General features: G+C 37.4%; 1 protein-coding gene across 2 annotated transcripts; it reads left to right on the top strand.

The window, feature by feature from the left end:
- Nucleotides 1–2311: 2311 nt before the first annotated feature.
- LOC103958031 (ubiquitin-like modifier-activating enzyme 5) lies at nt 2312–6401 on the top strand. 2 transcript variants are annotated; one of them, XM_009370255.3, is made up of 14 exons: nt 2312–2584; nt 3063–3131; nt 3220–3333; nt 3434–3562; nt 3738–3806; nt 4008–4160; nt 4244–4280; nt 4662–4744; nt 4863–4937; nt 5120–5194; nt 5355–5441; nt 5550–5665; nt 5840–5886; nt 6053–6401. In XM_009370255.3, exons 1-14 carry the CDS (start codon nt 2495–2497, stop codon nt 6184–6186), a joined length of 1278 nt encoding a protein of 425 aa, XP_009368530.1. In that variant the 5' UTR covers nt 2312–2494; the 3' UTR covers nt 6187–6401. The 2 variants fall into 2 exon arrangements, with proteins under 2 accessions (XP_009368530.1, XP_048445794.1); XM_048589837.1 differs by lacking the exon at nt 2312–2584 and having other exon boundaries at nt 3220–3337.
- The last annotated feature ends 5722 nt before the right edge of the window (nt 6402–12123 follow it).

Raw genomic sequence — 12123 nt, forward strand, 5'->3', positions numbered from 1 at the left:
TATAATACGATTAAATATTTGTTTTAATATTTTTCATCGTCTCCTGGCCAGAAAAACATAATGAGAAGTGAGAACCCACGTCTCAAAAGAGACAGATATACCCACAGATATTTATATCATATATATATATATATTAATTAGGAGGAGTTAATTACTAATTAGCCATAACAACAAGCAAAGTTGCATCATCAGGGGTTAATAATTTTTTAGATAACTTCTAGAGCATGGTCGGTCATCTGTTCTTGTTTTATATTCATATGATTGTTTTCTCAAATACCTGGGCAAGTAAATGATGCAAATTTATGAGTGTCATAGATTTCGCTTATTGACTTCGCAACTCAAGAGGGAATGACAGTGACTGACTGATGTAAGGTTCCCCACATCTTAAATTAACTATTTTGTGTGCTTATGAGAATTTGAGGTAGAAGGATAAACCACTCTTTAAAATCGATATGGATGTATATGAAAGGGATTTGTTAAGTCATTGTATGTCATGCATAAATTTTTTATTGACATAATACTTCATTATTAAGCATGTCATTTAGCGGTTAATCCGTTTTATATAAGCTGTTCTATTCAAAAGCAGTGTACAAGTTTGTTAAGAGAATTTACAAGTGATTATAACTCATGTTGAGGGGCATAATCACAACACCAAGTGCTTCTTCACATGCATGCATATTGAGTGAAAAAGACTCAATGATAAATTTAAACCCTAAATTATTTGTAAAACAATGCTCATTGTTGAAGGATTCCCAAATCTATCCAAACAAATTTTAGAGACCCATTTATCTGCAACTTTTGTGCAACAATAATTTCACTACTAAACGAAGAATATATGCAGTGAAACTTCACTACTTGATTGGCATTCATTCTTGTAATGATACATGGATGGTGCTGTTGCTTCTCTTGCCGCGGCATGCTGAGGCCAAAAAGCTCGGCTGCTAACATCCGAACTGACACCAAATCTGTGCGATCGATCGATTGATTTAGTGTTGGGTAAGGTTTTTAGGTCATAAAATGTGGATTGTGATCAATTGTGAAGCTAGAACCCTAGGAGTGCACCTTCCTTTTTGTGCACGCTAAGGCCACATATATATGAATAATACCATGATATGTGGTACGCTATCGGTTTTATCATGAGCTTTACTGTTGCTATTGCAGCTATAAGGTTGCATTCCTGACAAATGACAACAGCTTGCTTGTCTGCTTTTGGTCAAAGCCAAAGACTACAAAATGATGACCTTGTAAATACCACACACTACATACCATACATACACACACACATGTTATACGTAAGATCGAATACATCTAAATTGATGAAGAACATGGGATTCATCATAGTAAAAGTTGTATATGAGTTGCGTTTGGTGTTGTCCTAAATGGGAAGAAATAAAATTAGAATAGATTCATTGTTCAGTTCCAATCGTATCTCAATCACGAACAGACACTATGATACCCAGGATTGAATTAGTCCAAGTTCATGAAAGCTTTTACTTGGTTCAGTGCACCAAAGAATATGTTCCTACTTCCCATCAATTTTTCTTTAGGATTAAAATGGTCCTAGAATTCTAGAGAGAGGACAAAATGAAAACAGAAAAGTGTGGGAAGTTGTACAAGACTACAACTTAGACCCACTAAAACATGAAAATATATGGTTGACAAAAAATTGGGTGGTGGCTGTTGGGGTGGCGTATCAAACTGTATGATTGATAATTCCATCTGAAATTTCGCCAGCAGGAACAAAAGTCGGGATGCACAATTGCACACAATATTACAATAAGTCGAAAGGTTTTCTTCACTTTAGGCTCCACCTTTACGTTACATACAAAGGGAAAATAATGACTTTGATTCATGTAGTTTGGATGAAGTTATACTGTTGATACGACAATATTCTACATTAAGGGTGCGAAATTTAAGCTAACATGTATAATGAAGCATTCATAATAATTAGATATCAAACTTATCATCAAACTAAATCGATCATGAAACCTCCCACTTCATGTGACGAGGAATATCACTTGCCATACTGCTATTGGCAACGAAGTTCAACTTTGACCTTATATCCCAATGGACACCACTAAATTGTCACAATTTAAGTCGTGTAGCTTACTAATTTGACCAAGGATAATAATAGCTTAATTTCGTTAATCAACAAAAACGAAAGTGGAACTCTGTCCCCACCACCCCAAAAGCGTACTTTGCGGTCATACATGAGCCCAATATTCCAGCCCAAATTATAATTGGGCCGGCCTCAACCCAGCCCAACAACGCAAAGGGTAGCAAAGTTTGTTGTTGGTCCACTACTCAGTCTCACAGACTCGCAGACCAGCTCCGGCAATTCCTTCGCTGCCAAATTCCAATTCCGCCAAAAAAAAAATCGCAACGGTAAAGTGCATCGCATGTAAACGCTTCTCGCAAGGAAGGTAGCGATCCGAATAGGACCGAATTTAAGAGCGTTTTTGAGAGAGGGAGAGGGAGGAGAGAGAGAGAGGCAATGGAGGTGGAACTGAAGGAGATGCTGAACGATCTGGAATCGCTGAAGAGATCGCTGGCCGATCCTTCTCATCATGCTCCAATCGATAAGGTGAAATCTCGCATTTCCGATTCGTTTGAGATACAGATGAGAATTTGTGAGAGCTTTTGGTTTGGATTTTACTGGTTTCGATCGAATTAGCTGCTTGATTTGGCTGAAACGGATCAGTTTTTTGTTTTATTAAATATTGTTAATTGTTCATGTGAAAATTCAGGTGCCGGTTTTTAATCTGTGATAATTTTCAGTAATATATGCGCAATCATTTGATTAGGATTGCTTGTTTATTGGTTGCATGTTATATTAGTTTAGTTTTATGGTGGTTGTTTGTTTCCTGAGAAAATTAAGAGAAAGAAACAAGGATAATTGATTTTATATTTGTTCAGCTTGAAGTTTAATTTATGAAAATTTAGTAAATTGTGAGTTTCAGCTCGCCGAATGCTGATAAGTTTAAAGGATGAGTTTATAGTTTTGTAATTTTTTCTTGTAGAACTGACTTTTCATTTTGCTTCATGAAAAATGTAATTTGTAGCTACAATTGCGCGTAGAACGCCTTACGAGCCTTTCAAAGTCTGGACCTGTCCGGCGTTCAAAAGTGAAGGTAATTTTACGGTTTATCTACTATCATTGTCAAAATGTGTGATGATGATTGTATTGTTGGTTCATGCATTACATGTTTGTGTTGACAGGATATGAGCGCCGAGGTGGTAGATAGCAATCCTTACAGTAGGCTTATGGCACTTCAGAGGATGGGTATTGTGGAGAACTATGAAAGAATACGGGATTTCTCAGTTGCCATTGTTGTCTGTATTTATCTCCTCTTTTAGTGTTCCTTCTGTTATTGTAGAACGAAATTTAATTTTGTTACATCAATGCCTGATGTCCTATTTGGTTTGTTTGCAGGGAGTAGGCGGTGTAGGAAGTGTAGCAGCTGAGATGCTTACAAGATGTGGTATTGGTCGCCTTTTGTTGTATGATTATGACAAAGTAGAGTTAGCTAACATGAATAGGTTATTCTTTCGACCAGAACAGGTATTGATACTTGTTTTTCTCATTCGTCATTCTTTGTTTTTGAATTGTCTTCACTAGTTTTGTCTCAGTCATGTCATTTTCTGCTTCAAAGGTTAGGTGCTGCGATCATCATTATAATTTCCAAGTACTTCATGATTAAAATTTTAATGTGATTTTTTTTTTTTTTCCGTTTCAGAGTGGCATGACAAAAACAGATGCTGCTGTACAGACCCTTTCAGACATAAATCCCGATGTTATACTCGAGGTAATCATTTCTCATGATTTTTCTTCTATCTAATTTCATTATCTCTGTAAAATGCATCCAATCTTGAGTTTCCATCTGTAGTTTCTAGGCGTAGATGAGTGATTATATGTTGATGCTATTAGTACGGATCCTTGTATATTTAATTGTTCAAACATAGTGCCTATATTTTATAACCGTGCTGATCAACTTCTTTGTGTTTAGAGCTATACACTGAACATCACAACAGTGCAAGGTTTTGATACCTTTATGTCTAGTTTAAAAAATAAATCGTTTCGCCCAAATAAAGAAGGCACTGGAATAGACCTTGTGTTAAGCTGTGTTGATAATTATGAAGCAAGAATGGCTGTTAATCAGGTATGAGGTTGTATAGTTGGTTGTCTTCGTTCCTTCCGCCTCCAAGAAAACTTTTGTCTAATTTCTTTCCCTGTCTGATACAGGCTTGCAATGAACTGAATCAGACATGGATGGAGTCTGGTAAGCAAAGTAGTTACTAATTGTATTACCCTAAGCGTTAACTGAAGGTCCCATGGTGTGCGACATGCATTGAGATTCATGTTTGGTGAGATCTAATCAGGACCTAAGATACCCACATCTAGATCAGATATACAAGGCTGAAGTGCACAGTTGATCAGATGCATCTCAGCTGTAGATATATGTGCATGTATCATTTGTATGTATGAAATATATGGTACTCGCATTTGTTAGACATACAAACTTTATTCTGCATGTGTTTTTCTTAATCAAAGAGGTATACAGGCTATATCTTGAAAAAAGAAAATTTTTGAAATACACATCTATACGAAATCTAGTTATAATGTACGTGGAAATTCACATGAAGAACATAAACTTTGACAGGTGTGTCTGAGGATGCCGTTTCAGGCCATATTCAGTTGCTGATTCCTGGTGAAACTGCATGTTTTGCATGTGCACCACCTTTGGTATGCTTTTTTGTTTTTGTTTGAATTTTGATGATGTTGGAGGATTCTCAGTGAGAAATATGGAACATGAATGCTGGAAGAGTGATAACTTTTTTCTTCTTCTGTATCTCTTCCTTAGGTTGTAGCATCTGGAGTGGATGAACGTACACTTAAGCGTGAAGGGGTTTGTGCTGCATCTTTACCTACCACTATGGTAAGAAGGTTTCCTTTCCAATCTCTGGTGGCTCTCCCTTCTTGGGACTTTTGTTAATTCAAACTTATTAGTGTTTGGGTTTGCACTGGTACTTTGCTTCAGATTTATATTGTGGTACTATGGACAATGGTACAGCTGTTATTCGTATAGCAATAGCAACTAACTTTCGTTTCATCTTATAGGGAGTTGTTGCTGGGCTTCTAGTCCAAAATACACTAAAATACTTGCTGAACTTCGGAAACGTCTCCCCATACTTGGTAAGTCGTATGTTTTATTCTCTCTTGTTCTGCTTTTATTTGGCAAAGACATCTCGAAGGATTTAATAAGTTCATAGATCTATATTTTTAACATTTAGCATCAAATGTTTCGTCACTGCTCCATGCTGATCCGCCTAAATTTTGATTTTCTTGGTTGCAGGGATATAATTCTCTTAAAGACTTCTTCCCAACTATGGAAATGAAGCCAAACCCTCAGTGTTCTAATTTTGCTTGTCTGGAACGGCAGGTAAAGAAACTAAGATCCAGCCTTGGGCACCCGAACTGAACCTAATGATTATTTAAACATCTGGTTAATTGGTTTGTCATTGACGCTGAGGCAATGACTACCGTGCAGAAAGAATACTTGCTTGTAAAGCCAGCTAGGGATGCTGCAATTAAAGCAAAGATGGAAGCTGAAGCATCATCAGTTCCGGAATCTCCACTTCATCTTGATAATGAATGGGAAATAAGGTACTTCTACCAACAATGGAACGTTCTTCGTATTTAGTAGTTAATGTTTCTTCATGTTAATACTTACGCGCATCAGGGATGTTTCCTAAGTTGCATATAAAAAGAATGACACGCATTTCCGAGGACTAGTTTCATGGAAATGAAAACATACGTTTGGTTTGTGTTTGTTTGCAGTGTTGTTGATGACACCGAGCCGGAAAGTACAGAGGCCACAACTTCAGGTGATTTATCCTTTAATGTTTCAAGTTCTATTGATTTCACTCAAAACACTTTTCCACCTTTTAAAACCGAAATTCTGTAGGGTTTTACAATTCCTTTTATATTTGATCTGTTTATGAGTTTCCAAATTTATGAATCACTTGTTTTCTCATCATCACTTGTCATCAGATGCACTTCCGGAAGGTCTTGTTCGCGAGCTCCCCAGTGCAGATGAGTTTCAAAAACCGCCAACTGAAGCTACAGAGGGTACTATCGACGACCTAGAAGATCTTCGAAAGCAACTTGAGGCCCTAAATTCTTGAATACATCGTAGACGATCTTTTTTTATATGGTCCATCCCAATTATTGCTTTAGCAATCGAAATCGACCTGCAGCTTTCGTGGTTTTAAGGTTATGGTCACACCCAGAAGTGGGTTGTACATGAGACGGATAATACTAACTTCTCACACTTCAAAGACATGGAGGTTTCTTCATGTTACATTATCTGAAATTTCCGGTTAAATTCTCAAATTTATTCTCCTCGGACTTATGAATCATGTATGCCTGTTTGGTTTGTCCTTTTGGACTTTTTGCGTTGCCTAAATTCTCATAAACTTATGTCCGAACGGCTGCATACGACTTTAGAGAGTGTTTTTTGGTCAAACAATAGATGTTGTTAGATTAGATAGTTAGATTAGCTACTGATGGGGTTTGAATCTACACCGTCATGTAAGGGCTCAACACATTTTCATCATTGTGATAAGGGCCACTTGCACTTTAGAGAGAGTTGGAGACCACAGATGTGATGGGAAATTTTTTATGTATGAACCCCTCAAATATCGATGACGTTTGTGTCATCCCATAACCATGTGGTTCAAAGTTTTGATTAAATTTCGACCAAAATCAAATTTCCTTGGTGACGACGTATCGCTCAAATATCAACCATGTGTCAAGAGCTAATCATTTTAGCAACTAGGGGCTAAAATTAGATGATTAATTTCATCCAAAATGTTGTACCCAACTTGCAAAAATAAAAAGTATTTGGTGCACCTTACGTGCATACAATATTGTATAATTCTATATGATATTATTAATAAAGGGGTTTTGGGAAGAAAATAAATATCAAAACGTATCGATGGGATCAATTTGCACATGAGACAAAGGTCTTTGTACTTTTTAGAGCAATTTGCACATGAGACAAAAGTATTTCTAATTTTCAGAGTTTGTGGTCATTTTATAAAATTAGTACAATTTATAAATTGAGAAAATTGTAGTATTAGTTTCTTAAGTTTAATTACTTAGAGTGTTGGTCTCTTAACTATAATCTATGATTATTAATCTCTTAACTTATTAAAACGTGTAGCTATACTTTTTTTAGTTAATTCCATCAGAACTTTGAGTTAAAGTTGAGGGACCAATGCTTCAGTTGAGTTAAAGTTGAGGGACTGTTGCTCTAATTCAGTTAAAGTTGAGAGACTATTGCTATAATTTTCTCATTTAGTTTTTCATATTAGCCCTTGATTCAATCTCATTTGTGTTCAACATGACTCAATTTTGACGGAACTTCTGACGGAGTTAATGAAAGGGACCTTATCCGTACGTTTTGAATCTTTGATGAGAAAGGGATCATTGGTTACAGATTTTTAATTGAGGAACCATTGCTCCAAATTCAATTAAAATTGAATGATCATTGATACAGTCTCCTCTTATAAATGTAGACCCATATTGGAAGTCTCTAAGCACGCACAACCTAAACTTTAGCATCTCCCCACTTTCACTACTGTTAGTAACCACATCACCCAATCAGACCCAGTTATCGAGAAATTTTTTATTGTGACCGGAACACGAGTGGTACACCACGTGTTTTTATATAAGTGGTGAAATTTTATTCTTTAAGTTATTAATTTTTTAACACACGTATCTCACAATTTGTATAATAACACGTGGTGTATTACCCCATGTACCGATCACATTGAAAAATCACTCCCAGTTATCCTGCCAAAAGTTGCACTCATAAGGATCCAGATCCTAAGGCTAAGGATCAAATGATCCGGTCCATTGAAATTTGATCCAACGACTACAATTATTATAACTTTTAAACGGGCCTCCTGTTTGTAACTGTTGGATCAAATTTCAACAGGTCGAATCATTTGATCCTTAGGTTCAGGATCCTTGGATCCGGAGAGGATTTGTGTCACATCCCGCCCCGGGCGGGACCACTTCCCGGGCTCGACTACACCATAGCACGATATTGTCCGCTTTGGGCCCCAACCACGTCCTCACAGTTTTGTTTTTGGGAACTCACACGAGAACTTCCCGATGGGTCACCCATCCTGGGAATGCTTTCGCGCGCTACTCGCTTAACTTCAAAAATCCGATGGAACCCGAAGCCAATGAGCTCCCAAAAGGCCTCGTGCTAGATAAAGATGAGAATATACATATAAGGATCACTTCCCTGGGCGATGTAGGATCTTACAATCCACCCCCCTTAGGGGCCCGACGTCCTTGTCTGCACACCACGGCCAGGGTTAGGCTTTGATACCAAATTGTCACATTCCGGCCCGGGCGGGACCACTTCCCCGGCCCGACTCCACCATAGCACGATATTGTCCGCTTTGGGCCCTAACCACGCCCTCACGGTTTTGTTTTTGGGAACTCACACGAGAACTTCCTGATGGGTCACCCATCCTGGGAATGCTCTTCGCACGCTACTCGCGTAACTTCGGAGTTCCGATGAAACCCGAAGCCAATGAGCTCCCAAAAGGCCTCGTGCTAGATAGAGATGAGAATATACATATAAGGGTCACTCCCCTGGACGATATGAGATCTTACAATTTGGATCCCACTCGTAGAACCTAAGATGCCACGTGGTTTAAGAAATGCCACGTGGATTGATTGCCATGTGGAAATTTTAACATTAAACAAAAAAATCTTGAACATGGCAATTTCATCGTGCAAAATGAGGATCCTCTTCGAATCCTCTTTTTGAGGATCCTGAGAATTCTCTAATCATATCCGTTTATCGTATATTGTATGGTCATAAATCATTGTAAATCTTTTTATTTAAGATTAAATATAAACAGTACTTGATGAAAACTAGCTGCACGATATACGATGAACGGATGTGATTGGAGAATCCTCAGGATTCTCACAAAGAGAATCTGGAGATGATCCTCATTCCATCGTGCAAACGCAATTTCTTAGCAACCTCATGAGATTTACAATTCAAAATTTAAAGGAGCAAGCCTTTATGCAAAGGGATCCCTTTTCCTTTTCTTTTTTTCAAAAAAATGGGATTAGGTGTGGGTTCACTCAACATCGAACTTCAAGGATCCAAACATCTATTTTGTAAGTCTCAATTCATAGATCATCCTTGCAAAAATTGAGTTTAATCCGAAACCATTTACCTATTTAATTATCAAGATAAAATTTCATTATTTTTTATATAACAAAGTATTTGTTAATTTCTTTGAACCTAATTAAATGTCTTAAACACTTCCGATTTGACTAATATTTTGCAAAGATGATCTATGAGGTGCAACTTGAAAAATAAACGGTTCAACGTTAAAGCTCAATGTACTGTGGACAATACACCTAAACCCCATTTTCATAAAAAAAATAAAAAAAAAAAAAAAAAAAATGAGGATCCCTTCTTTTAAAGATAAAGGAAACCAAAGTACTACCAAACATTATGAGATGCTTGCTAAACCTGAGTACAGGTGTCACCAAAGCACATCAACTAAACATTATGAGATCCTTTTTATAACTCAGCTGAAAGGTATGACAATTAAATTCCCTCAATATGAAATCATTTTATGATTAATTTTTCATTGTAGAGGTTGGAAACATGAAACCAAATTTTCATTGTAGAGGTTGGAAACATGAAACCCATTCAATTTCTTATAGGAATATTCCCAATCAAAATATGTATGACAAAATATCAAGAAACTATTCCGTCAAAATACACATATCTATTAATTTATTCAATTCACTAAAAGCATAAACGTTGAAATAAAACCATACAAAAAACATAACTGAACCTATGACCATTGCTAACATTCATCAATTTGAAAATGAATAAATAAGAAATTCTATTGAACATTCACAATGTAAAATTGACATTAAACAGAATAGAAAAAATAAAAGAAACTTTAACGAAAAGCTCTCGGTACTATTCACTTTAACGAAAAACTAGATTTTTACACTAAAAAGTCAATTATGGTACTATTCACTTTACTCTTTATTTTATCTTTATCGTTAAAACTCAAAGTTTTCAAATCTTTTTTATTAGTTTTCCATAAAAATTAAAAGTAATCGTAATATAGCTTAATACTTTTAGCTGCATATACTGGCGAGAGAATACCTACTACTACTGCGCTTATGGTCGTGCTCTTTCCCTGCTCCCTCGCTTTGGCTTTTCTTAGAGCCTTTTTCCAGAAAGACAACTGAGGCATTGGAAATACTCATGCTTGACCTTATTAAACTTAACAACCTTGATTCACTGGGTTTACAAATCACAACCATTTTCTTCAAATTCTGAGCATGTTCGAGCACATACCTTGCAAACTCGATTAGATTAGAGTCGTTAGACCCTTCAGAAACCTCTAAGGTTACATCCTTTAGCTGAGATATAAAATCTAGGTTTTGGAGTTGCCAATACCTCCTATCAAATCTATGTTTTGGTATGCCAAATAAATAGGATACGTAAATCTCCAAGGTATTCAAGTTAGGAAGTCTTCTGAAAAGAGAGGCCACTGTTGGGACTAGGTTGTTGTCAGATTCGTAACAAATCCAAGTACTAATTCGCAAGCACCGAACATTATGTAGTGGTGGTGCAGTGCAACCTTCCTTGGAGAGAGTTGTTATAGTCCATTTGTAGCGTAAAGTAAGAACCTTAACAGTCTGAATAACCCTAGAGAGGAGGGACTGGTCACGAGATGTGCTGTTATCCATATCAACTCCGTGCTCAATGGAGTCAACTTCAAGGTCTGCTTTCTCCAAACAATTAAATTCCCCTGGATTCCGAATGCTCATCACCTTGATTCCTCTCCAATGCAGCTTCAAATACCTAAGATTTGGAGCAGAAATTTCCATTCTCCTGCCCCTAAGTTCTCGAGTCACGCAGGCTATATTTACATGCTCAAGTTTCTCAGCAGAGATATGAAGATGGTGGAGGGGATGCCGCTCCGATAACATGAGCAGCCGAAATGATTCCAAAGACGAGCTTTCAATGGTGATATTTTGTAACCTATCGACATCTTCAAGCACCAATTCCTTAATAAATCTGCAAGCCGACGAAACCCATTTACAAAAGCCCTCACCATCTTCCATAATCACATTTTCAGATTAGAGATAATGCAGGTAGAAAAGCTGCGAGCTTTAATAATTGTACCAAGCATTTCAAAATCTATAGACTTCAGAGACCTAGAACTTAAAACGCAACAAGGAAACTCTTACGGTTCAGGACTTCCCGGACTGGTAGCCAACCCGCGGTGGCTTCGAAGGAGACGGCGTCACGAGCCTGTCTCCCGGCGAAAACAGAAAAATTTTCAACACGACACCCGACAGCCTTACGAATACAAGCGCAAACTTGACGTGCCTCATATTCCCTCCAATTTGGGATGTTGATTTGCCGCTTAAACTGACGGGGCGGAAATTCCCAATTAATATTAAGAGTTTGTAATTGTACATTGTCGACGTTGTCGTTGCAATCGCGGTGGGAGAAGAAGCTGTACAAGGAAGCCAGCAGATCCAACCGCTTTTCGAAGGTGGCTGTGGAATCTGAGGGAAATTCAGAGAAGTTCAAGGTGGGAATTGAGGAACAAACTTGCCCGCATCTTTTCGACAAGCTTTCGACTCGGATGACATCTGAGAAGGAAAGAGGGGACAGGATACGATGAATAACTTCATCGGGAAGAGCACTGAATCTGTCGTCTCTGTATAGTGCATTAGCATCCCTGTTCTCAATCTCATCGGAAGCAGAAGCAGGAGGAGCCTACTTGTAATTGCTTCATCGTCGATGGAAAATCGACTTGAGGTTTTTGCTAAACCCTAGCTACATATGTGTGTGTATTTAGTATTTGCAATTCGTACGCATGCATATTATGGAAGGGACAATCCTTAATCCTTATGGAAGTTACGGAATAAATGATAAAAAAAAAAAAAAAAAAAATGAGAGAGAGAGAGAGAGAGAGAGAGAGAAGAGAATGATTAACTGCAACTTTTAATTACTAGTAATGTTAAGTAGATTAATTTTTAAA

Source organism: the organism of the source record quoted next, unplaced genomic scaffold (assembly GCF_019419815.1).
Source record: "Pyrus x bretschneideri cultivar Hongxiangsu unplaced genomic scaffold, Pyrus_bretschneideri_v1 Contig3, whole genome shotgun sequence".
Taxonomy (NCBI): domain Eukaryota; kingdom Viridiplantae; phylum Streptophyta; class Magnoliopsida; order Rosales; family Rosaceae; genus Pyrus; species Pyrus x bretschneideri.